Below are 27053 nucleotides of genomic sequence, written 5' to 3' on the forward strand. Positions count from 1 at the left end.
TAGATGGACACTTTTTGTAGCATTTAAAAACTGAGGTTTTTAATGAAAAATGTCTATCTTCTTATATGGAAAATGTTAAGTACTAAATAAAACATTATTTTATTAAACGTGTTTTATTTTTATATTTACTTAGGCACAACCATTCATGAGCACAGGCATCTACCTGAAAGCTTTAGAGAACTTCCTGCTTCCCTCTCCTCATTTATATTTCAAATATGTTTTGGCAACTACTCACATTGCCAAAGCTCCAAAACACATACTGACCATAGTATTGCTGTGTCATCAAACTCGGCAGACCTATACTCTGTAAATATTCTGCTGAGAATGACAAGAGAAAAAAAAGAGACCAGACTCAACAACGTGGACAAGCTGTAGACTGCTATCTAAGCAACCGGAACTTCCTTGACTCCTGATCAGTGCACAATCTCCTCCGAGCCATGCCGGATCTATGCAGTAATGCAAGCAGAAGGAGTCCTGACCAAGTAAAGTGTGCATACAATCATATATTAAATAAAAAATAATATGTTTCCAATGAGGCTCGTTTGTCTGATTAAGGGTATCTTTTAAGATATCAACCCTTAAGCAGGAAATTTAAACAAAAACATGTTTTTTATCCACATTGCTGTATTTCAAACGTATTATTGTAATCCTAAATGTCATGTTTTCATTAGTTCCATCCATCCATTTACTATACCTGCTTATCAATGCAGAGTCGTAGGGTGCCCATCTCCGTCAACGGAACTGGCACACTTACAGGTTGCTAGTTGTTTTCATTAGATCTAAAGGGAACATCACCATTATTAACATAAATAAAGGCCTGCAAACATCAGTCTGTGTGCAATTAATAATTTGTTAAGGCTTGGGGATAATTCAATAACAATATATATTGATTGTTAGACGTATATCCATGATAGAAAAAAGGTGAATAAAAAGTTCAATAGAATAACAGTTTTTCTTCCTTTTGCATTCTCCACCAATCACAACGCAGACCCAGGAACGCTCCGTCAGCAAGCCCCGCCCCCTTCAAAGAGTTCAGCGAGCACGCGTTTTTTTTTTCCTTCTTTTTTTTTTTATTGCAGTTTTGGTGAAAGTTGGTTGAATAAAGGGTTGAGTTTAAATTCAGTGTTTATTTGTTCTGTATCTAAAAATAGGTCGCTAAGCAAAAGCATTAAATTAGGGCTGCATTTAAAATATAATATGATTTCTATTTTATTGATATGTTTTTTCTATGTCGTCAAGCCCCGTAATGGTTGTCATTTTGAGAATAGAGTCGGTGAAACAAATGCATTTTTTTTAATGATATTCTTGTGGACCAAGATATCTGTAATAAAATATTGTTTTTTTATTGCTTAAATATAATATGCTAATTTGCATGATAAATACACTGGTTTGTTTCCGCTGTAATCTCTTTCTGATCACACATAAACCTTTATGTCCACCATAGACATATATAAAGATTATATCTTATATTATGTCTATGATGTCCACCACCAGAGGGGAATGTTTTCTGCCTGGTCACGGAACTATCCGTGAAATATCGCGAGAAGTCGCGCCGCATCATCGTTTGAGAAGGTCAGCTGATCATTTACTACATACAGTAGTGACCGGGCAGCTAGCTGCATGACACGGGATTATTCGACCCTGTGAAGCGCTTTATTATAACCACATGTAAGATGAAGGAGATGTTTTTAGGCCCTAACCGGCCATGTTTTGGCGGCAGTTAAAACGTGCAGCGCTGTCAGGGTAACGTGACTGCAGGCGGTGAGGACCGGCTAGGAGGCTAACGTTAGCTGCAACCTCGTAACGATGGCAGCAGAATATTCTAGACCATCGTCGGCTTACATTAGCAACTGGTGATGACATTGGTCTTACAGTCGGTAGATTTCACCATTAGAAATCATCTAGGGTGTGTTTCTGTGTGTTTTTAGTTTTTTCCGTTGTAATGACACTGTTCAAGGCTAGGTCCGCTGGCTAGCTGGACAGCTGCGTATTAGCTCGTCCACGGGGCATATTAAATGTAATTATCAATGATTAGTTCCCGTGTTTGTCCTGGTGGGTGCCAAGAATATCTTTAGCTTTCAATACCTCTCAGTTATGTGTGCGTTCAGTGTTACATTTGGGTTACTTGTTTATATAATTGTACTTCCCAGCACAGTTTGCCAGTTGTAATGTACGTTGATGGATAATTTTAGAAATACGAAAGCAGCGTGTGATCCTTTTCAAAAATATGAACTTCAGAAAAGATTTGCCATTTATGTGACGCTTTGTCACTGTGCTGAACCAGTGTCACTGATCCCAAGGGATTTTTGTTTTTTCTTTTCAACAGAGCACGTTTACACTGAGAGATGGCTGACAATAACCAAGGAACCCCTCCTCCCCAGCTTGGGCCTGTGGTAAGTAGGCTGGATCTAATCTCAGTTTTAAATCTTTCAGATCCACGTGGGCAGGTAGGAGTAGGTATGTTTGTAAAATCACAAGCTGTTAGTGTGTATAAAGAACCAAATCCTTTCATCTGTGTAGACGACTCACAGCTTGTGTCTGATGTCCTAATGTGCACGCCATACTCTGATCCCTATACAAACGTATGCATATTACTGCCGGGTGATTCAGTCCTCTCTGTCATAGAAGCACGTTCATGTCCTGTCTTGCTCCCTGATGTGGAACTGGAAAATCAACTCTGTTTACGTTAACAAGCGTGTTTCCTTCACATGGTGAACATCCGGCACTTTAAAAGCTTTAAAAAGGCTTTCCAAAGATAGATTGTAATGGGAAAATGAACCTGAAAGTGCATTAAATGTAGTTTTAATTATTACTTAAATGTATATAGCCATGTAATATGCTTATTAAAAAAGATAAGATAAGATGGTCTTTATTGATCTCACAATGGAGAAATTCACTCGTCACATCGGCTCATACAAGAAGGTGCAGAGTAGGGAATGTGCATTCAGTTATATACAGTGAGTCTTCATATATACAATGGGTCAAAAAGAATACCAAAAAATAAAAATACAAAAAAGGAAATAGGAATGTAAATGTCTCATTTACATTGTTAGTGGTCTATATATATATATATATATATATATATATATATATATATATATATATATATATATATATATATATATATATATATATATATATATATATTCAATTCAATTCAATTCAATTTTATTTATATAGCGCCAAATCATGAAACATGTCATCTCAAGGCACTTTACAAAGTCAAGTTCAATCATATTATACAGATTGGGTCAGATTATACAGATTGGTCATTTAGGCCCTAACCGGCCATGTTTTGGCGGCAGTTAAAACGTGGCCGGTTATTTATATATATATATATAAATAAATAAACATATCTATATACTTAAATATATACATATATCTATGCGCCATATACATACGTACCTACGCGTATATACGTGCATATACATTGTATACATTTGTACATACATGCATACATACATACATACATACATGTGTACTGACTTATGTTCAGGTGTTGATAGCAGCAGAAGTCACTACATCAGGATTATTGCACGGGTTGTAGGACAGTGTATTAAATAGATTATTGCACCTTGGTTATTGCACATTAATTATTACAGTTATGGTCACAGTTGCAGTTACAGTGCAGCATTATAAAATCTGATAGCAGCAGGAATGAATGACCTGCGGTAGCGTTCCTTTTTACAGACAGGATGTCTAAGTCTTGCACTAAAGGACCAAAAACCGTTTGATCATGATAAAATAGAGTTATATACGCCAAGCCTCCATCTTGATAGTGTTTTGACAGTCCTTTTTTTGACAGAAAAATAATCCCCTCTCGGACGCAGTGACCAGATATAAACAGACATGGCGACATCGAGTGACAGTATCGCAGAACTATTATAATGCCAGTTTGCTTAATTAATAAATCAATTGTAATTGCAGAGGGTCAGACTGAGCCTGACCCTCTGCAACGCCTCGCAGTAAAGCAGCAGCTCGGAGTGATCAAAGACCAACGTTATTAATTAAATAAACCGACCTACAGCAACTCTAAGAGCCTCATATCAGAACATTTACTCACGTCAGTCAACTGTGGTCACATCTGAGCCTCGGCAGGTTTAGCGTCCGCTTCAGTGAACACCAACGTTCATACTGTATTCCCAGCGACATTCCAGTCTTTTCCCTCTTGAAATCATATATTTGCGCAGTACATACTTAAATTGTAAATACACACAAATGGCTTTATTTACAAGTTCAGCAAAAGCAAAGCATAAAAAACACCAAAATAACAACTAAACCGGCAGCAGGACGTAATCTTTCATAAAATCTTTGTATGCAACCAGACAGAGCTACTGACGTATACATTTTAGAAAGTCAAATAACGGGGCTATGCACCTTTAAGTCATTAGTCATTTTGAAATCGAGGCTATTACTGTGTAACAACTGAAATCCTACTTATGTCCCTTGAGTTACATTGAGACCAGAGAAACATTTGGACCAACGTCAAAAAATATTGCTTTATTTCAGAACATTTTGTAGTCAAAGCAGTCTTAGATTAATACTTTGTCTGATCATAATAAATATCAGTAAAATAACCTATACTATTTTATTCAGCCACAGAGTGGCTTTTCTTACTGTAAAATAACAAGTGCCCCTTTTAAAAGGGGCACATAGATTATTCCGCCCTGAGACAAATGTTTCAGATGAAACTTTGTAGCTGCATCCTTAAAAAGGTTGTGTGTGCGACTGTATGTTCTCATAGATCAAATCCATAGTTTTTATGGATGGGCACAGATTATTTGGTCACCTAAAAAATTAAATTGTGCTCATCTGCAGGTAAATCTACCACCGTTTTGTTGGACTTGAATAAACCCAGGCTTTGTTTCTAAAAGGAATGCATATGTCACATCTGTTACAGCTGTTAATGTAACAGAAATAGATAAGGAATTAGATTCTGTTTTTTTTTACTTTGTTTCTGTGGAGATTCTATAAACCTGGGAAATGTGGCACCGTGTAGCATAAACTACCAATCAGTGGGACAGAGTACACTCCGGCAAACATGCATGCTTTCAAATGATGCCAAGATCATGTATGCTGGGTAAAAGTTAAGTAACAGCATTTTAGAATCTCAGGTTCTGGGGAAATCTATGTCTCGGCTTACATTAAAATGTGCAAGGTTGTAGCTAAGACAGAACGTTCACTGCCAAACATTAATAAGTAAAAACAATTCACCGTGTGTTTCAGACGTTGACATAAAGCTTTCAGTAAATTTATATCACTTCATTAACTTCTCACAGTCCTATGGGTTACAAAATGGTCACTATTAAACATTGAGGCATGAAACAAAAAGCACTGAATTGCCAAATCCTTTTCAAGCCATATAGTTAAATTGTGAAATAAAGAAAATAATCCTCTAACTTTTCTGATAAATTACCCTAACAGTTGTCCTAAGCATCAGAAAGGTGTGTTTTTGGAGGGGTCAAAAGCGTGCAACCCCACACTACTGCTTTTAACTCTGGAAGAGATTTTTGATTAATTGAAGTGTGTGTTAACTTTGCTATCGTGCTTCAAACTATAACCAGCGTTAGCTAATGAGAAGCTAGAAGAGGCATCCCTAAACTTATTCAATAATTCCTTTGTTCCCTGTGCAGTTTTTTTGTCTTTTATTTTTGCACTGCTTCTCCTGGAGGGATCCTTTTTTTTTCCAAACCGAGTTTCCCATCTGACAATAAAATGATGACAATACAAACAGCCAAAGCTGTTAATAATAGAAACTGATCAAGATTTGGAAACCTATAAAGGTGTACATGAGAAAAAAAACAGTTAAAGGTCTTTTACGTCTTGAATTATGGCTTTATGAGTTATTCATCGTACTTTCAGATGTTCACAGTGACAAAGGGGTTCTAAAATTTTACAAATAACAGTACAGACACAATGGTAAGTGTGAATACATACGTTTGTTGTAAAGTCATTCTTATATTTATTCCCACCAGCAATTTCTAATGAGCAACAAGCTGGAAACTGCGATGTGGCTATCCCGTCTCTTCACGGTCTACTGCTCTGTAATGTTTATTCTGCCAATTCTGGGGTGAGTTCCCATCGTCACTGTATACCTCAGCTCAGAGATTTTCACACACCAGCATTAATAAAACATCTGCTTAACGTCACCTTTTGTGATTTCAGACCTCATGCTGCAGCAAACTTCTATCAGCGAGCCCTGCTAGCCAACGCCCTCACCAGCGCACTTCGCCTACACCAGAGACTCCCACGCTTTCAGCTGAGCCGAGCGTTTTTGGCCCAAGCTCTGCAAGAGGACAGCTGCCATTACCTGCTGTACTCCCTCATCCTGGTCAACTCCTACCCCATCACAAGTATCCTTCGTTTTAAATGGTTTTCACTTCAAAGGTTAGGTTTCCAGTAGTGTTTTTGAATTATTTGATAGTTTTGACTAAGAATTATCATGATTTTTTTTATTTTGCAGCAGAAAAAGGCACTGTAACGTACCAAATAATACAATTTAGTACATCACACAGGGGCTGAAATTCTAAATATATAACCGATTCCTGCAAATCTAGTTCATATAATACAGGACGTTCCTGTCTCTCAGAGCACGAGAGAGCGCTTTGAGTGGGATCCTGAGCCTGAGGCAACCTGAAGCACAGGAGACAAAGGATCAACGTGGAAAACACGAGAGCTGTCAGAGACAGTGGCCAACTGAGGTGTACTACACAAGGTTAACACTCCGGCGTCCTCCTGCTGTCAGACCGCCGCTTAAATGCTCCCAAGTGGCGCTGCCGAACGAGCTGCAGGTGTGCGCCACGCCCACCTGCCAAACTGCAGTCACCTGTGGAGAGGGAGAGAGCAGAGAGAGCTGCGCCGGCAGAAATCTGCTTGGCGCAGCCCGCTGAGTCCTGACAGTTCCCACATGTAGCAACAGTGGTACAGAACGTGACCATTTGGATCACCGTCAAAAACTGAAACGAAGAAGAGCACTTCTGTTCTACTTCTCTCTCTAGCAATACGAGCGTGCTCTCTGCTGTCGAATTATCTCTTTTGCTAACCAACCTACAAGGATTCAGAACTATTAACCGCTTCATTAACAATAATGGTGAAATGAACTGCTCTCTTTGTAAAACCTACGGTGTTTTGCCTTTTACCAGCCGATGTTTTGTAATGTCCACTTTGCGCCGCCACTCAGACGGTGTTTCTCATACAGCAGCAGTGAAAAGAAAAGAAGAGGCAGATTCAGCAAAAATGTGATGGCTACAGCTGTGGAAAATGCACAGTGGCAGTGTGAAGAGGAAACGAAGGAGCTTCTAAAAATTGTGTTATTAAGGGAAAGAAATGAAGGAGGAGAATAAACAGGGAACAGAGGAGAGAGGGCAACCTAAGATGACACCTGGGAAGGGAGAAAGTGACAAGAAACTAAAGCTGCGTATTATTCTAAGGTACAAGTAGGACCGTGTAAGACCTCTTTCCAGGCTCACAGATATTACCCCCCACCCCCCCAATAAACGTGTAGAAATCCCCCTCTGCGAATCTTGTAAGGAGGGAATTCCCTCCTTTTTTGAAAACTGAATTTCAGGCTCTGATCACATGGTTGAGATTTAAATGTGTTTTCTTTGACTAATTTTTTGCTACATAACATTCCTAAGAGCTTTGCTTCCTTAACATTTGTGTTCAGTGAGCATCTTCCCAGTTTTCCTGTTTTCTTTACTTCATGCAACCACCTACACAAAGAAAGTTCTTGATGTGAGTATAAGTCGTTAATCGACTGCTGTGCCTTTCACTGCACCTGATGTATGCCTGGAAACAGGGTTCTCATTATTAAGTCGATTGAAATACTTTTTGTCCCCAAGAGGCAGTTCATTTGCAAAATGAATACACTTCAAATTAATGAGCACTCGGCCAAAAAAAATCAAGACTTTAAACATTAAAACAAAATTTATGGGATAATAGCAGAACTCCAGGCAGCACAATTTTAACAGCAATGATTTAAAAACCCAACAGATAAGAGAATAAAAGACCTCAGGTATCGGTTAGATCTTGCCTTATGGCCATTTAGAAAAGATGCCGAGGATTATTAAGGATTGATGTTGCTTGTTCTGAAGACCAGATTAAAGTCTCAAATCAGCTCTAATAATTTTAGTACAGATCTTAAATATGCCTAAGAACCTCCTTTTTATTTGTCATGCTAAGGTTACCAAACCAGCACACCCTTCCAAAAGTTAGTTCTTTCTGTCTAATTAAGCAGCTGTAGTTTGGATACACACATTTTACCAACGGTTTAATGAAAAGTACTAAATACAGATGTCATTGCTTTTGTATTTATTTTAAGGCTAACTCTGTGCCCCACTAAAGGCTATTTGTAGCACAGCTTTGTCATCAGTGATTGACTTTTTTCCACCCAACTGCAGTCCATGGGTCCAGGCAGCCTGATGTTCATCAGAAACCTCCTCGATCGACTGACGGCCAATCAGCAGAACATCCTGAAGTTTATCGCTTGTAATGAAATCTTCTTAATGCCAGCTACTGTTTTCATGCTCTTCAGGTACGTTTACAACAAAAGTCTTGGGTTTCTGATGCTAGGAGACATTGCAGAGCCTGAATATAGCCATTTGTATATTTATTCCATGTAACCCTTTTTGTAAAGCTTTTTATTGCTGTTTAGGTAAGAGTTGCACCAGTCAGATATTTATTGTCTATTTATGAACCAATACACATTTTAGCCACTTTGGGATCCTGCTTAAGACCTGTTTTTAATTATTGTCTTTCCTAGCTTTTATGAGGGTTGTGAACCAGGCTGACATCAATGTTTGTCCGAGAGAGAAGATCTTTTAAAAATTTGTTTTACTAGTTTATAATGAAGACAAAACTATTTGAAGCTGAGGTTCATTTCACTCATTCGTCAGTTTGACAAAACGTCCCCAAAGCAGCTACAGATGAATGTCCTGTACCACGTGGCAAGGCAAATGTATCTGTATAGCACATTTCAGTACAGAGACAACACAAAGTGCTTTACACGATTAAAACATTGGAGAATAAAAACTGAATAAAAGCAAGTAAAAAAAGAAAAGTTGGAATAAAATGTAGAAAATTTTAAACAAAGTAAAACATGAGAGAATGGAAACTAAAAGCAAATATTAATGATTTTCGAAACAGTTGGACTATAAACTTGAACTAATGACATATCAATAAAACAATTTAACTAGGACAGTCAAAGGCGATCCTAAATAAATGTGTTTTTAATCTCCATTTAAAAGAACTCAGGCTTTCAGCAGTTTGTTCCAGATAAGTGGAGCACAGGAACTTAATGCTGCTTCTCCATGTCTGGTTCTGGTTCTGGTTCTGGTTCTGCAGAGCAGGCTGGAGCCAGAAGACCTGAGTGGTCTGGAGGGTTGATGCACTGATAACAAGTCTGTCATGTATTTAGGTGCTAAGCCATTCAGGGATTTATAGAATAAAATAAGTATTTTAAAGTCTATTCTCTGAAATACAGGGAGCCAGTGTAAGGACTTTTTTAAGGTACCCCCAAAAATTTAGCTTGAAACCACCAGAAAATGACCAGAATCTGCCAAATACCTAACTCTGCTGTAGGAGCCCAAATGAACAGCTGACGGGCCTCTGCAGAAAATACCAACTTTATTTTTAAACTCCTTAGTGACATTGCAAGTTTCTTCTCTTCGTAACAGTGTCCACTCCAAAGAGTATTATCTTTACCCTGCCACGGTAGCGTTTACTTTACTGATCAGAAAGAGATCTATTTATTTTAATTGGCCAGTTACCTGCCAAGACACAAGTGACAATAAAGTTTTCCATCTTTGTTGTTGTCGTCTCATATCCATGTTGAAACAGGATTCTTTAGGACATCCGTTACATAAAGAAGCATGATTTTTATCACCAAGCTGAACGCAGCAACTACTTTAATCATGTTTTTATATTTATTGAAACTCTTTAGGAACAAACGGTTGTGAAAATTAAAGCAACAATCTTGATAAATTGTTGTTTTGGGGGGTTCAAGCATCATTAATTGGAATAATTATTGTCACGATAAATCAAAATTCTTATCATAAGTGATAGAATTAATTCCCTTGCCTAAAGTGGAGTTGAAATATGTCTGGTATGTCCTTTGTCTCTTTAACAGTGGTCAGGGAAGCTTGTTGCTGCCGTTTATCTACTACCGATTCCTCACGCTGCGCTACACATCCAGAAGAAACCCGTACTGCCGGTAAGATGTTAAATATGATATTACCGTAACAAAATAAAAATGTAAGATGGATTTATTTCGGAATATGAGGACTTTCCTGCAGTTACATCCCAAAAAAATTGAGAGGTTTTTTTTTTTTTTTTTTTTTTTTTTTTTTTTTTTTTTTTTTTTTTTTTTTACTTTTTAAGTTTGTCACATCATTGTGACTCCTACTTTATACAACTTTGCTTCGGATTATTTAGTTTTATTTGTTGTGAGCACAACTCTCTTAAGATCCCAACCACAGCATCAGCTTGAAGGTTCAGCTTTAACTGGGTTATCCCAACACCTTGGTAAATAACTTTTTTAAATGGTTTACTTTGTTCTTCACAACAAATGCATTAACAGTCGTGTAAACTTCTCCCAACGCTCTGGCTGTACAGCTGCAGCACTTCGTTTATTTTCAGATGTAGGAATAAAGTAGTACAAGTTAAAAAGTGCAAAACAAATTATCATTGTTGGCCTTCTGTCAAGTAAAAGTTACTTTGCTGTCTATATTAGTGTTTATTGGAACGTACAACAGTTAGATGGGGTTTGAGCTGCTATGTAAAGAAGTGCAATACAGGAACATTTAGTCATTTGCTTTTCTGAAGTGGCAAATTTGAGATTTCGTATTTCTACACATCTTCCCTCTCCAGCACTTTGTTCACGGAGCTGCGAATTCTCCTGGAGCACTTCATCATGAAGCCTTCGTGCCCTGCTTTTTTGAGGAGGATGTGCCTCAGCAGCATCGCCTTCGTCAGCCGCCTCGCCCCCACAGGCGTCTGAGTAGACTACGCAGAAGTTGTTCCGTTTTTTTCTTTGTTTGTTTTTTTATTTTATTTTTTGGTTTTTCAGCCATTTACGATGTGACTTAAACTATGAAGGGGACAGATATCGCCATCAATGGATGAAACCGTTTTTGAATGTCAACTTTACTGTCTGACCTCCCTTTTTTTACCTGTATATTGAAGACAAGCCAGTAAAGCACTGAAGTCTCATAGTGATATTTCTTTACTCAGTTTCTGGAAATTCACTATTTTACGTTGGCTGAACGGAGAACAGCTGATACCAGCTGCACTCTGTCTTATTTTGTTTCATGTCATTATTTATTCATAAAAAATGTTTATTCTGTGATGAAAAATAACATTCTGAGGTTATAGAGACTTGAAGCATGATTATTTTTTTTTAAAGATGTACTTTTGTTTGCAACCTTTATTATGAACTAAATGCCTCACTTTCAATGTTTTCCTTCATTGCCATCAAATAACTCCCCCCAATTAACATTCATAGGTATGTAGCTTTGTCGTCAAAATGGATGTTTAGCTCAGAAAATATCTGCTGTATTTTTTTCAGAATATTTTAAGGTACCAGAGTTCTTGCTGTAGGATTTGTTTGAAATAATTTGCACAATGCATGTCATCCTTCTCATTGTATCTCAGTTTTTATCACAGCTCTGAACTTTTTTAACTCATTGATGTTGCAGTAGGTTCTCCTCCTCAATGCCTGATTTCTTTATATTTTATGTGCTTACATGCCCTCAGAGACACCACATTTTTATGACGAGAATAAAGCTAAATCTCTTAAGTAAATCAGGATTATCTGTTTCTGATACGCATTTTTTTATTTTTTTTTAATACATAGGTTATACAGGGTTTTTTTTTTTTTTTTTTTTTTTTTTTTTTTTTTTTTTTTTACAATAAACTACAATATCAAGAAAACTTATTTCACTAAACATATCAAAATGTAAAACTCATTTGGTGTCCAAAGTGTGGTGCGGGGGCCATTTGTGTTCCCTGGACTGATTTGCCCCCAATGGCAATTCAAGATGGTTGATGCAGATGGTTGCTTTTTTTTAGCTTTAATTAGAGCAAATTTATTACAGACACGTTAAAATCTTACAATGTAGAATGGTACAACACAAAGTAATTATCTTTTAATTACCTTGCTTTTTACATTCTCTTTAATTCATAGTAAAGAAGGCCACATATATCCAATAGATTTTACCCAAATGCAGACTTTGCTGCACCCAAATCTGTTTTTAATTAATTTATTAAAATTACCTAACTTACAGCAGGTGTTTTCAAAGACAGATTGACTCAACCTCTGTTTTATTGCTGAGAAATGACAAAATTATTGTCTATTTCTTTCAATCAAACACAAAAGAATTTGTAAATTGGATGGCCATATTTTAATAAGGCAGCTTTGCCAAACCATTTTAAGTTTTTCTCTACAATGATTTACACATCCCTTTCCTAAATAAAAGCAGACTAGTTTGTCTAATGTTAATATTCCAAGGGTTCGTAATTAAATTTTTTGGCCCTCGAATGCTTTTGACAACATAATTTTGGCCCCTGTGGCAAAATGTTTGGACATTCCTGATTTAAATGCATTAGTTGTGATGATGCCTTCCATCTAATGAAAACACCAAATACAGATTTTCACAAAATTAGATATATATTTTTAAAGTTTTAATTAGACTTAAAAAAAAGAGTTGTTGCAGAGTTATTGGCCTGCTTGCCAGCTGACTGTCTCAGTTTCTTCCGCCCGCATATTTGCATCATGGGTCATGCTAGTTTGCTAACTACCCAAGGACACTGATTGCCATGATCATACTGAGACAGTGGACCAACACCAGGAGATGGCATGTTCCTCTACTCACTGATCTTCACATTGGATTTAGAGTAATAGGCTTCTGTTCCCCAGATTATTTATCCGGACTCTACGGACTTTGATTTCCAAATGTAACACAGAATTTTCTTCTTTTTATTTATAATAAAAAAGAGGACTTTTTTCCCTCATCCCAGGTAGGAGTCATGTAATATTTTGATACATTTTTCTTCCATTTAACTTTCCTGCTTTGATACAAGTCTGTACAGTGAGACCTACTGGCTTCTTTAAACCTCCAAAATTGCCTTTCCACCCTCCTTGTATAGGGCAGAGATTGTCTGCTGGACAACCTACAGTTGTCTTCTTCATGATTTTATAGGACTTAAGACCTTCTTCTGTATTTAACACTTTTTTCTTATATTAGCTTTATGTAATGTTCTGCTTAGAAAAGTGACTTTAGCTTTTCACTCACCAAATCATATATGCATTTTAATTTTTAAATGGAATTACTAAAAATTACATTTTGATTTTTCGATTGGACTGTAAAGCCATTTACATTTTGTGGTTGGAGTCAAAAACTTCTATAGATTCAGCTCAAGATTCCACACGTCTGAATGAAAACGTAAGGAGCCAACAGCTGTAAAAGTGCTGAAAGCCTGAGTTCTTTTAAATCAAGATCAAAACCCTATTTGTTTAGGATTGCCTTTGATTTTTGTAGTCAGAAGTGCTGCCAAGAATTATATATGTACATTTCCTTTTTGGGGGCCCCTGCCAGTCAGGAGCCCTAGATTTGTCCTAACTTTCCCCCCTTTACAACGCCCTGGTTGTAGTTAAGCCGTTAACTGAAACATCATTGGTTTAAGTTTGTCGGTAGTCTGTTTTTAAAATAATCGATAGTTACCATTTCCCATCTTTTATTTTGTTTACATTTTTCTCCATTTTATTCCCACTTGCTTTTATTCTGTTTTTATTTTCCCATTTTTTAATCATGTAAAGCACTTTGCATTGCCCTTGTGGTGAAATGTACCATACAAATAAATTTGCCTTGCCTTGCTTTACAGCCAATCAGCATGCGGCGTCAATCTCTCAGTTCTGCTTTAATCCAATGAAATCGCAGTTTGGGAAAAAAGGAAGTCGATGTTGCCTGGCAACGTCAGTTTGATTACATGGTGTGCCGTGATTAATATCCTCAACATTGTCGTTTCACTGAGTCTAGACAGACATTTATGGCAGACAGAGATCATGTTTGACTTCGGTTGCCTACTGCTACTTGTTCGGTGCTCAGGGTTGATCTGCGCTCACTGACCGACAGCTGGCGGCTCATTTAATCGCGTTAGCCAATTAGCTTGCTAGCTAACGTTAGCACGTCGAGCTAATCTCTTCGCTGCAAGTAATCCCAGCCTTGACTGCCTTCGTCGTTCTTTCGTTATTTAGCTTGAAAGAAAAAAAAATCTGAACAACGTTTAGAAGTCAATTGGATTTTTTTTCTCCTTGGTCGGAAACCATAGTTTGAATATTATCTCAAATATATATTTTTTTGAAATATTAAAAGAAGATGGAGCTCCACCTACACAGAGTTGATTATACTCAGGTAACCATTCATTAAACGCTGTGTTTGTCGAGCCGTTTTAGTTGCTGCTGAACTGAAATGGATACATTTTGTTTTGCATTATTTTGCATGCGTGCTCTGCTCTCATGCAGGTTGGTGTGACATCCCAGAAAACGATGAGGTTGCTTCCAGCGTTGGGGAAAAAGGCAACCCAAAAGGTACTGCTAAAAAACACCGTCTAATGTAAATAGACGCTGTTGATTTCCCTCTAAACATGACCAAATTTTTATTTTATTCCTAAGAAGGGATTTTTTTGTTGTTGAAAAGGTCTAGTTTGCTTCTAAGAAGCTTGTATTTTAATTATTTAAAATAAGTGTTAGTCCTGTTTTTAAAAAGTTGATTTGAACATTAGCTGTTTTCGCGCTTTCTCTTCAGTTTTGACATTATGTAGTTCGTCCTTAAGACAATTTGACATGAATTAAATGACACAGGACGTTGCAATATAAAAACTATTAATACAGTATATAATAATACATAATATAGAATATCTACAAGGAATAAGGGAAGTACAGTAATACCTCAAACAGTATATAGTTCAATCAATTTCCTGCATGTATGGTTTTCTGCTGAAAGCTCTTAAGTAATCACCTCACTGGTATGGCATATCAAACTGCCATCTTCTGTGTTTGTTCATAGATTAAACAGATTTAATTAGAACAAAGTGTATTTTTGTGTGTGACAGGCTGCTTGGATCATACTTTGAAATCTAAATTGTCTAGGTTTTATGAAGTATGGACACATTCTCTTGAATTTTGGAAACTGTTATGTCTGAGTTATTCATAGTTAGAAGCTAAGTAATTTAACTAGCAAACTTCCTCACACAGAAACAACTTTTGTTTACTGTGCTGATTTATGTTTTAGATCAACTTTAGTAGAAGCCTCTGAAATGTTCTCTGGAAATGGACCTCAGATCACCACTCAGTCAGATCTTTATGGCTGAAAATGTGGTTCTTTAGATGGAATCAAGTTTGTTTTCTTGCTCTCGTTTGTGTCTTGTTCAGGTTGCCATAGCTGATCAGGATGGTGTAATCACATGTTTTGGGATGAAGAAGGGAGAAGCCGTCGTGAGTTTAAGTTTTAGACTTATGATCCAGCTGTTGCAGCATTCAGAAGTGACGTTTTCACTGTAAAGAGAAACGACTGTCTGTTTCAGCCTGTGTTTAAGACACTCCCTGGACCAAAGATAGCCAGAATGGACCTTGGAGGAGCTGCAGGAACTCCCCAGGAGAAGATCTTTGTCTGTTCTGGTTCTCAGGTTCGAGGATTTACTAAGAAAGGCAAACAGTTCCTCACCTTTGAGGCCAACCTCACGGAGAGCATTAACGCCATGTAGGAATCTCCTCCCTTTACTGCTTCGTGCTCCATTTCCCTGACTTTTACAGTACTTTGTGACTTTAACTTACTGTATGTGAATGCTAATGGGAATATTATTTCCAGGCACGTCTCCGGCGCTGACCTGTTTGTGTGTGCGAGTTACATCTACAACCACTACTGTGACTGCAAGGACCAGGACTACTTCCTGTCTGGAGACAAAATTAATGACATCACATGTTTATCCTCAGAAAAGCTTCCTCACCTCGTCCCTGTGTTGGCTTGCCAAGATCGAGTTCTCAGAGTCTTACAGGTAACTATCCAGCTGGATATTTGCATATCATTTGTTGTTTGTCATACAGTGGGGGAGAAAACATTGCTCTAAATGCTTCCAGCTTATTTAGGTTATTTGCATTCAAGCGCCGCATTTAAATCAATGATTGTTTATTTATCGTTTTGCTCTAAGCTTTTGCGTCAGTCTAAGGTTTCTCTTCAGTGATTCAATATAACTCTTAACTTCAGGGATCTGAACTTGCCTATGATGTTGAGGTCCCCGGGCCGCCATCTGTTCTGGAACTTTATAATAAAGATGGAGGCAAGTGAGCTTTGTTTTCTGTAGTATATTTAAGTTGTAAACCTACAAGATTTTGACTTGAACGAGATGCGACGTAATGTCTTTTGTTTTTTCTTCAGGACAGGAAGTCCTTTATGGAACCACAGATGGAAAAATAGGACTGGTTCAGATTGGGGACTGTGCTGCTGTGACCAGATGGGAGATTGAAAATGAAAAAAAGAAAGGAGGTACAGTTTATACACAGAGCTGATCAGAAGTAAACATACACTTTTGTCATTGCCATGGTAGTCTTACTAAAATGGCATTATTTATTTGAACCGTTCATTTTCCAGGGTGGAATTATTTTACAACATGAAACTTCAGTGATTAAAAAAAAAAGAATTAGGTGAAATAGTTTGGATGGATTTATTGTGGATTTTTTCTAATCCATGTAGATTTTCATTTATACACACAAGCTCAAGTATATCCATACTTTTGCTGTCATTTTTGGATAAGTTTCCCTTTGCGTGTTGCAGACTCATTCGTTCTGACCATCAACAACCTTCTGGGTATTTTACCATCCTTCTTGGCAGAAATGGCAAGCCGGTTGTAATTATTGTAATTATTATTATTGTAATTATTCTCGAGAAAAGTTTGTGGTCAGATGAGACGATGATGGGGCCATTCGGTCATTTGGTCAAGAAGTATCTTTGGAGGAATCAACAATAATAACATTTTACCAACTCAAGTATGAATAATCTTTATTGTTATTGTGTAACCATAGAGACATTTTGGTGAGACACTAACTCAGAATTCACACATAACACACAGACACAAGTCAGGACAAAATGTTCAAGTTGAATGCTCTGACAAAACTTCCTTAGAAGCTAAGAGTGTTGAGCCAGTCCTCAGCATCTGATAAGATCCAAACGTTCCAGTCAATCAAGACAAATAGCAGTGACATAACAGTACGATAAAACATTCCCTTGGAGGAATTATGTCAGATCTCTGCAAAATGTTTAAGTTAATTGACGTTCAAGTCAACAGGACAGGTAGCAGGCAGTTTACAGGATGATGTGGTTTTTCTTCCCACTGTCGCTTCATGCTTGCTCAGTATGAGGGATTGCAGCAAAGCCATGTACAATGCAGATGACTCTTCCTGTGGCTCTACGGTTCCCCAGGAGTGAATGCTGCTTGTCGGGACTTTGATGCAATCAACTGGTTTCCTTATATAGGACATTTTTGACCAATCTGTATAATCTGACCCAATCTGTATAATATGATTGAACTTGACTTTGTAAAGTGCCTTGAGATGACATGTTTCATGATTTGGCGCTATATAAATAAAATTGAATTGAAAAATTGAATTGATGTAAAATACTGTGCAATCGATGAATATATTAGACAAACAGGTTTAAATCGAAGGCAAATAGGTTTTCGTTCAGTTCTTTCTGAACCTTTCAACACCGATCCAGGAGTCTTTGTTCTGTAGCTGGGGTGCTGCTCTCTTTAAGGACATGGAGGCCCATCCTAGGCGCATTCTCAGTCAGATGCAGTATGGCAAGCCGTTTTAACATAAATTCGGTTTTACCGCCCTTACGTTCGAGATATCTCAAATTGTTTTATGACTAGACGTTTTAGCAATTTAAGATATCTCTAATTGTATTTTGACTAGTCAAAATACCTATTCGAGATATCTCTAATTACATTCTGACTAGTCGAAATGACATCAGATTTTCCATTGAGTTGTATGGAGACGTCAATTCAAGATATCTCGAATGAATTACTGACTATCTGAAATACCCATTTCAGATATCTACAATTAAATTATGACTAGTCAAAATTACAATTCAAGATATCTTAAATTGAGTTTTGACTAGTCATAATTCTAATTAAAGATATCTCAAATGCCACCATAATTCAAGATATCTTAAATGTATTTTTGGATAGGCGAAATGCAGTTTTGACTAGTAAAAAATAAATTTAAGATATCTTGAATTGTAATTTTGACTAGTCAAAATTCCTTTTAAGATATCTCTAAATGAATTAGAGATATCTTGAATTATTCAGCTTTTCCATTTAAGATATCTTAAATTGACATTCTGACTAGTCAAAATGACGTTACTGATATCTTGAATTACGAAACGGCTTGCCATATGTCATCACACAGGAACCGGAGGCGTGCGCTTTTGTTTTCAGATGAGCTAAAGGAGGGTGCTGTAATGCTTTGTGCCGTCTCGCATGTGAAAATCAAGAGCTAGCTGGCTTTACCATAATTCCCAAGAGGCAGATGCTTTACCACAGTATAAAAACTGCATCTGGTTATTAACAGAGCTGGTCCGGGCTGAGGAATATTCCTTATTTCCAGCCTGGACATGAGTCGATAGTAGCGCTTTCAGCTAGCCGTTTTTCAGTGCATTGTGTGCGTCGGCAGCAAGTAAATCCGAAATTCTTTGCAAATTTCTTAAGCATTCTTCAAGTATACTATTTTGGCCCTCTCTGCATATCCCATACTTAAAAAGCTCTTTCTATATTGTGGCATTTTCTTACAATTTTGTCGAAAACAGCCAGCGCCATTGAATGTTCAGGCAGCTTTGGGCAGTTTACAGCCAATAAGGGGCTTACACGCAATGTCTTATTTCAGATATCTTAAATTGTAATTCTGACTAGTCATAATTACGTTCGAGATATCTTAAATTACATCTACGGATGTGTGACGCTTTCAATGACGAATCCGGTGACGTAATTTGAGATATCTTGAAAGGAATTTTGACTAGTCAAAATGTAATTGAAGATATCTTGAATTATTATTCTTCCTAGTCAGAATGTAAATAAAGATATCTTAAATTACCATTCCGGATAGTCAAAATGTAGTTTTGTCTAGTCAAAATGCATTTTAAGATATCTGGAATGTAATTACGGATAGTCAGACGAAACCGAATTTATGTTAAAACGGCTTGCCATAGATGCAGATCATTTACCCAACCCGTCACTGTCCTGGGTCGTTAAAAGCCATTGCTGGGTGTGAGTGGAGTACTTGGTCACCTGAATGATGATGATTCTGGAAAGTGTTGGAGAACCGAGCTGTAAACACTGGGGAGTTGGAAGCTCAATCCTCCCCCTCTGTTTAGTGACGGCTTTTCTCTTTTGACCAAGATGGCTTCTTTTGCCTCTCTTTCAAACCATCTGTCCAAAATCTGGACATCATTATCGTCTAAAGTGTGTCCTTTGTTCTTGAGGTGCAGGTGGACTGCTGAATCTTTCCCCGAGCTGCTGGTCCTCCAGTACTGTGCCATGCGTTTATGGCTAATCTGAACTTTTCCATTTCTAACAAGAAGAGTGGTCTTCATCTGGAGTTCTGCAGAACCTTACTGTTGGTTCTCCTCAGCTTGCCAAGGGACATTTAATCAGGCATCAGTTGGGATGTGGGAGTTCAGTTTAAAATCTGTATATATTTTGACTTTGTGTGGATTAGAGAAAATTCTAATAAATTCAAACTAGTTTGCCCACTTCTTTTTTTTTTTTTTTTTTTTTTTTTACAACATGCATGTCTATAACTGTTATATGTAAACTTCTAAACAGGAATATCATGTTGTACATTGTATTTTATTAAGTAAGTTGTCTTTTAAAAAAATCCCAGCCCTACCCATGGTATATTTTTAAACTAATTTTGATGCAGACTGTATGGTAGCGGGTTTGGACTACGTCTCAAGCCTCCTCTCTTTCTTTCTTCAGGAATTCTTTGCATTGATACTTATGACATTACTGGGGATGGAGTGAACGACATCCTGGTGGGCAGGGACGATGGGACAGTTGAAGTCTATGGCTTTGACAGCTCCAGTGAGCCTGCGCTACGCTTTGAACATGTGAGTTTCTGTCCTGCGTGATGAAGATGCCTTTACTCAGTCTACTCTTTTTTTAATGAATAATAAAGAACATAGTTACTACAGTTGACCACAACAGAAGTCACGTGATCAAGTTTTGTAACACATTCAGCCAAATTTGCAGGTTGCCATTACGTTTTAAATTCTGTTTTGAAACTTAAAGCTTTTTATAGCCATTGCATTAATGCATACATTCACTCCCAGTGTCAAATACCCCATTTGACTGATTTCCAGTGACACAAACACTCTGCTCTAAAAAGTTTACATACAATTGAATATCTTTAAAACATCATCTAAAAATATATCTAGAATTGTTCATTTTAATATTCATAACTTCAGACAAATCAGGTTATCATTGCCAGAAAACGCTGCTAAATTGTTTCTTCATTTTTTTTTTTTGCATTTTTAATACTGTAAAACTAACTGGTCATTGACAAACTTGATACTCTTAGAAACAATACAATCACTATTTAAAAAGGCTTTAAAAGTATTCGACAGAAAACCTCTGTCCTTTCGTCATTGTCTCATTCTCCAAAAATACAATATTCTTAGTTTTGAATTTAAAATGGCTGTTCAATATTAAAGTTTTTAAATGGACTCGCTCCACCACCTCTGGGAGAGTTTATGAAGCTAAGATCCAGCACTACTAGACGTGACTGTGTAATACTTCACAGACGCACAACATTTAGTCAACAGGCGTTTTCAGTCAAGGGGACAGAAATTTGGAACAACATCCCAGCTGTTATAAGAGACTTTGATACATTCAGTTCATTTAAAACCAATTATAAAAGATGGGTTCAAAGGGAACCAGATCTCACTAATGTCAGACTATCCTGTGTTAATGTTCCTCTGTCTTTTATTCTATTATTTTGTTATTTATTAATTGATTTATGTCTTCTTTCTAGTGTCTGGTTGTTGTTTTTTTTTTTTTTGTTTTTTTGTCTTATTGACTAGCTAGGGACAACAAATGTAAAGTAGCCTTCGGGCTAATTCTGGCATATTTACATTTATATGTTCATGAATATGCACTGTCCCTTTTTAAATAAAGATTTGTTTTAAAAAAAAAAAACATGCATCAAACTTATGTCTGCTGATATTTTATTGTTCTAGATTTATTTATTTTTTTGCAGTCCTCAAACTCAACTGTAGTTATTGTTACTGGCTGGTTCTCTAATGTTGAGATTTCTTCTTTTTTTTTTCTTTCAGGTGTTGACGGAGAGTGTGACCTCCATCCAAGGTGGCTGTGTGGGGAAAGAGCCTTACGAGGAGGTCTTAACCGCCACCTACACAGGTTAGATAAGGTGTCATTTTTCTTCAGAAATAGCCTTTTCTAATAGTTCAGACCATGTTGAAGTTAAATAGATTCCCTGAATGCTGACGACCTTTTCAGGATGGGTGACTGGGCTGACCACTGAGCCCCAGAGGGCTGAAGCTGTACAGGGAGAGGAGGTCAGGATGAGCAAGGAGACCCAGTGTAAAATAGAAGCACTCAGGTATGAGCGGCATGATGCATTTCTACAAGCCCCTTGTTTTACCGTCAGCGCGGATTGGTTTCTCAGTGGCGTCGTCCTCTTTTAGGGCAGAGCTGGAGCAGCTGCAGGTTAAAGTCCTGCAAGGGCGTGAGCAATACCAACAGACCAGCCAGTCCAGCACGGCCGTCTCTGCTGTTCCCATCTTCAGCATAAACGACAAGTTCACGCTCTGCCAGGACGATGCCAGCTACAGTCTCACTCTGGAGGTGCAGACGGCTATCGACAACCTACTCTTGCAGGTATTGGCAGCAGTGAAGCACTGCTGGTACCATTGAGATCCTTTATTTTAAGTCAGAGGACATTTAATCCTGTGATCTTGTCGCAGATGTGAAGCAGCAGCTTGTAACTTTTAATTGTAATCGTTTCTTCTCAGAGCGACGTCCCCATAGACCTGCTGGACGTCGATAAGAACTCCGCCGTCGTCAGTTTCAGCGAATGCGACTCAGAGGTGAGCTGTGTCAATCTGTGTGGAAACATTAAGCACAAATAAAATGGAAGCCTGCTCTGCTCTTAGACCCCTGACTGAATATTTGTTTCCAGCAGCCAAATGGAAACTTCCTGCTGGCCACATACAGGTGTCAAGCCAATACTACCAGACTTGAGCTTAAGGTAACTGTTATGTTTAACTCTGACTTTCCCCAATTTCAGTAAAGGTGAGTAAGTTTGTCTTTATTGCAACTCCCTATTGATGGAAGTCTCATGTTTGGACAGTGGCTTTCAAAGGTCTCAACCCTCCACCTTTTCTTTGTTTTTTCCTATTGAAACGCCAACATCTGTCGCTCTTTGCAGTCGTATGTCTGTAGTAGCTTTGCAGATCTACAGGTTGAAAGCCTCTTCTTTGCAACTAATTCAAGCTCCAATTAGATTGGGTGGAGAGCGTCTCTAAATATCTGTCAAGTCTTACCACAGATTGTTAGTTTGTTTTCTGTGATGCTGTTTGTTCACCAATGATCTCTAACAAACCTTTCAGGCCTTCACACAACAGCTGGAATAATACGTTACTCACAGGGGAACCGTGTTTACTAATTGGATGACTTGTAAAAGGAGTTCAATGCTTTATTCGGTAAAAATTGTATTAGTTAAACATCTACTTCACATTTATGGACAATTTTGTTTAGCTCTGTGAAATTAAATCCCAAATTAAACACTTTACAGTTTATTGTTACAACATGACACAGTATGATAAAGTTCCAAGGGGATAATTAGCTTTTTCTATTAGCCAGTTCTTTTGTTAGCAGTCAGAGGAAAGCAGCCAGAGACTAATTCTCCAAAGTCTGATATATTTTTCCACATGTTGTACAGCGCTGGACTGTATCTGCATAAAGAGCAACGTAATCAGAATACAACATACTTATCTTCTTGGGTGAGCGTGCCCCGTACAGTAGGCTGGACTTAGATACGCAACATAACCTTATTGGTGCTCCGCAAATGCTGTGGGCAGGCCCGCCTCTGCACGCATTTGTTCAGGGGAACATACTAGAAAAGTGTGTGAGTGTTGGTCCCAGGCGTGAGTCTAGTTGCAATAGACCCAGTGATAGGAGAGAGATGCTTTGAGCATTCCTGCAGTTTCTCAGCTCTAAGAAGATTGTTAATACAGAAAGAAATGTTGTTTTGAATACAAAGGAAGTTTCCATGAAATATCATATAACTTACTAAATGAATGCTGCCACACAGTAGATTTCTAATATCAATTCAAACCCTTTTAATAGCTATTCAGCGTATTACAGATATAACTTTACACACTATTAATCATAAAAGGCTTATTCTAACAGTATGAATACTTTTTGCCAGACGCCGCACAAACGTGGTCGCTGTTTTCCTTCCTTTTGTGTCACTGCCAGGTTGATTCCTAAAAAACAATGTTTACCCTCTCCACTTGGTGGTTTTATTTTTTATTCTATATAAGACACAGCCAAGAAATAATGTGTTCATCCACAATCAGGTGAGATCCATTGAGGGACAGTATGGGACCCTACAGGCGTACGTCACGCCCAGGCTGCAGCCTAAGACCTGCCAGGTTCGCCAGTATCAGATTAAACCGCTTTCTCTCCACCAGCGGACACACAGCATAGACCCAGACAGGTAATCGTTTCATCTGAGCGCATCCAATAACAATTTAACTGGTTATATTTGCATAAAATGCTGGGATCCAGCCCATTTAAACCACAGCGATATGTGGATGTTTAGTTCCATGATCTCTCTCCATTTCTGTTTCAGGCCAATGAACCGGCTCAGTTTGGTGGGGCAGTTCAGTTTTGCAGAGATTCACTCCTGGGTGGTTTTCTGTTTGCCAGAGGTGCCTGAAAAAACGCCTGCAGGGGAGAGCGTGACCTTCTACTTCCATAACACGTTCCTCGGCACACAGCTGGAGGCCACATACTGGTAAGCTCTGGCACATCTGTAAAGGATTCAAGCTTTGATAAAGAGATTGTACGTTAGCTGAACTGGGAAGGTTTTTGTGTTGAAGAAAACTCTTTCAAAGGTACAAACTATGGCAAAATAAATGTTAAATGTAAATATGTTGCTCTGTAGGAAACAAAAAAATAGGATTTTTTTTCATATGACACCAAAGTAAGCCATTAAATTTAATAATCCGATCAAATCAAACAGTTCTGCGCCATATCTATGATTTGTTTTCCAACAAAATGAAACAAATGAATCAACATCCTTACAAGAAAGACATACTTACGCATTTTATATATTACATTTTTACCTTGGTTTAATCATCAAGGGAATGTTTCTAACTGTCCTGATTTCCTCTTTTCAGCAAAGGGGAGGGTCACTTTAAGTCGGACAATATTTCCACCATCTCTATTCTCAGAGATGTTCTCTCTAAAGAGGCGACCAAAAAGAAAATCAATCTAAATATTTCATACGGTAGGGCCACTGTTTCTCTCCTTTCATTTTCCACTGATGAGTTTTTTGTATTTATCTAGGAAGGTTAAAAACATGGCTGTTGTGTATTATCTTCCAGATATAGATGATGACTCTGTTAGTCACACTCTCCAGATGATCCATCCAAAGCTGGAGTACCAGTTGCTGCTGGCAAAGAAAGTTCAGCTTATTGATGCTCTCAAAGTACGTATTTGGTTAAACGGCAACACATTCTGTCGGTGCTCATGCGTGACCCGGTTCATAATCCTGTCCTTGGTGGTTCTAAGGAGCTCCAGGTTCACGAGGGGAACGCCGATTTCCTGATCCCGGAGTATCGCAGCGTCTTGGACGAGTCTGCCAATCTTCTGGAGGAGTACAAGAAGCAGCCCGCACACCTTGAAAGGCTCTACGGTAAAGTTTAAATCACTGAGTAAAGATTAAACTGTTGTTTTAAGTGAATTTGGATTCTTTAAGTCGTTTACATTCCAGTAATGTGTGGTTTTTTTTTTCCTGCAGGAATGATCACGGATCTTTTCATTGACAAATTCAAGTTCAAGGGCCAGAATGTGAAAACAAAAGTGTCATCGCTGCTGGACATCCTCGACAGTTATGACTTAAATTCACTGTTGGACTTTTTCAATGAGCCATGAACAGACAAATCAGAATGTGTTTTATTTTTGTCTTTGTAATCCAAGCACAGAAATATAATGACCAAAACTTATGTCTAAATTGTGTTATTTTACTGTATTTAGAAACTATTTAAAGATATATTTACATTGCAGAGTAATACAATATTTATTACATTTTTGATATGACTTGAACGAGTGATGCTTGTTTTAATTGAATAATGTATGTCGTTTAATGTACTGAACGATGTGAAAATGTTACAAAAAGAATTCAGAAATTCAGTTTCATCATTTAAAAGGAACTTGTTTAATAAATGTTTCCCAAAACATCAAATCTGTCATTAATAAAAGTATTTATACAGTCATTTCTATGATTATAAATAAACTTTTTAATAAAAAGTATGATATCAAATCAGGTCAACTTCTGGAACGTCGCTGTGGTCAGTTCAGTGTTAGGAGGGTTGCTTATCAGTGTTGGCTGTTTTGTGTTAAATATAGGGGCAACAATGAGACGACCCAAATAAAACAGGAATGGCTTACTAAGTGTGGGCCGCAGACATTATTTTTCCTCCTGAATTATTATTATTATTTCTTTTTTGGACAGCTTTTCAGTATCTGGCATTTGACTAGGTCAGTGTCACTATGGATAGCATTAGGCGATGCCTGGACCCTACAGAGGTTGCACAGGCACTCTAACTCTCCCACATCAACACACAGAAGTTTTTCTGTCTCTCAGCAGAGTCTCAAGAGCAAGAAGGAGATTTTAGTTACTCTAGGAGAGCTGGACAGGACCGTCAGAGGTCCTAAGCCCATCAGCAGGACCGGTACCTGCTCCTTTGTGCAAAAAGGAGTAGGATGGGTACTGCCACTTACCTGACTCCGCCAGATAGATTTGCTCCGCATATCCATCTGGAAACCTTCCGTTGAAGTAATTTTGGGAAGGGGCGAAAATACTGGTTAGCTGATTGGCCTATGTTGGTGATAGACGGGCCAAATGAACCAATCAGATTCCTTGTCGCTCTGTTAAGAGCGACGACGAAAACACAACCACAAGCCAAGCTACTCTTGCTGCTGCAGGTAAAGGCTCGTTAGCTCAGCAAAGAAATACTCTGTAATTCCGATAAAACTTGCTCGATAGCCACGCTAACGCTAGTTTCATCGGCTGAAGCCGCCATGTTGTTTAGACTGAACTGTCGCACTTCCCGTTGCGTCACACCTCAACCCGCCTCAAAGCCAACGCTGATTGGACGTTCGTTTGGTGAACGGCTCCAAATTTTCTTCAACGGAGAGTATCCAGACTGATCTGCGAGTGAAACCTTGAAAACTCGCGAGATCAGGATGGTCTCACGAGGCTATACTGCCACAGCCCTACCAAGTTATTTCCACTGGGCCCCTGGCAGGATTGTCTGACCAAACCATTAGAAACAGACTTTATGAGGGTGACCTGAGGGCCAGACATCCCCTGGGAAGAGATTCCTCAAGACACTATCCTTCGTCTCAAAAGGAGCCCCGACATTGTCAGCCATTCATACAAGCTCATGGGGCCATACAAACTGAGGACCGATCTGAGTTGCTGCAATGATATTTCAGCTAATTGGACCAGGCTGCTCCATCGGTTTTTCTGTCTCACTTTCTCTGCAACTTCAGATTAAGCTCTCTGTGGTTTGATTGTTTCCATCAAATGATGGGGCATCCTTTGGTTCCTTGCACATTACCCATTCCATATTGGTGTGGATATCCAGCAAGTATTATTTTTTCTCAGTTGAAATCTGATGTGTTTTCAGTGTTCCTTTAATATTTGTCAGCTGTGTGTATACATACTGTACATAAATACAGAAATATGAACA

The 27053-nt window shown here is 38.1% G+C and overlaps 2 protein-coding genes across 4 annotated transcripts; both read left to right on the top strand.

The window, feature by feature from the left end:
- The first annotated feature begins 1565 nt into the window (after positions 1–1565).
- LOC105931926 (transmembrane protein 33) lies at positions 1566–11799 on the top strand. 2 transcript variants are annotated; one of them, XM_012870837.3, is made up of 8 exons: positions 1566–1668; positions 2327–2393; positions 5976–6070; positions 6166–6353; positions 7667–7734; positions 8400–8533; positions 10127–10210; positions 10867–11799. In XM_012870837.3, the coding sequence occupies exons 2-8, from the start codon at positions 2346–2348 to the stop codon at positions 10994–10996; spliced, it is 747 nt and encodes a 248-aa protein (XP_012726291.1). In that variant the 5' UTR covers positions 1566–1668; positions 2327–2345; the 3' UTR covers positions 10997–11799. The 2 variants fall into 2 exon arrangements, with proteins under 2 accessions (XP_012726291.1, XP_021176301.1); XM_021320626.2 differs by lacking the exon at positions 1566–1668 and adding an exon at positions 1688–1853.
- A 2146-nt stretch (positions 11800–13945) lies between these two features.
- Positions 13946–25540, top strand: LOC105931925 (Bardet-Biedl syndrome 7 protein). 2 transcript variants are annotated; one of them, XM_012870835.3, is made up of 19 exons: positions 13946–14408; positions 14519–14584; positions 15428–15490; positions 15580–15755; positions 15864–16050; positions 16260–16332; positions 16431–16538; positions 20026–20156; positions 21381–21465; positions 21565–21667; positions 21753–21945; positions 22080–22154; positions 22247–22315; positions 23649–23788; positions 23924–24088; positions 24474–24583; positions 24681–24784; positions 24868–24991; positions 25097–25540. In XM_012870835.3, the coding sequence occupies exons 1-19, from the start codon at positions 14373–14375 to the stop codon at positions 25228–25230; spliced, it is 2142 nt and encodes a 713-aa protein (XP_012726289.2). In that variant the 5' UTR covers positions 13946–14372; the 3' UTR covers positions 25231–25540. The 2 variants fall into 2 exon arrangements, with proteins under 2 accessions (XP_012726289.2, XP_012726290.2); XM_012870836.3 differs by having other exon boundaries at positions 22250–22315.
- The last annotated feature ends 1513 nt before the right edge of the window (positions 25541–27053 follow it).

Source organism: Fundulus heteroclitus, chromosome 23 (assembly GCF_011125445.2).
Source record: "Fundulus heteroclitus isolate FHET01 chromosome 23, MU-UCD_Fhet_4.1, whole genome shotgun sequence".
NCBI lineage: Eukaryota > Metazoa > Chordata > Actinopteri > Cyprinodontiformes > Fundulidae > Fundulus > Fundulus heteroclitus.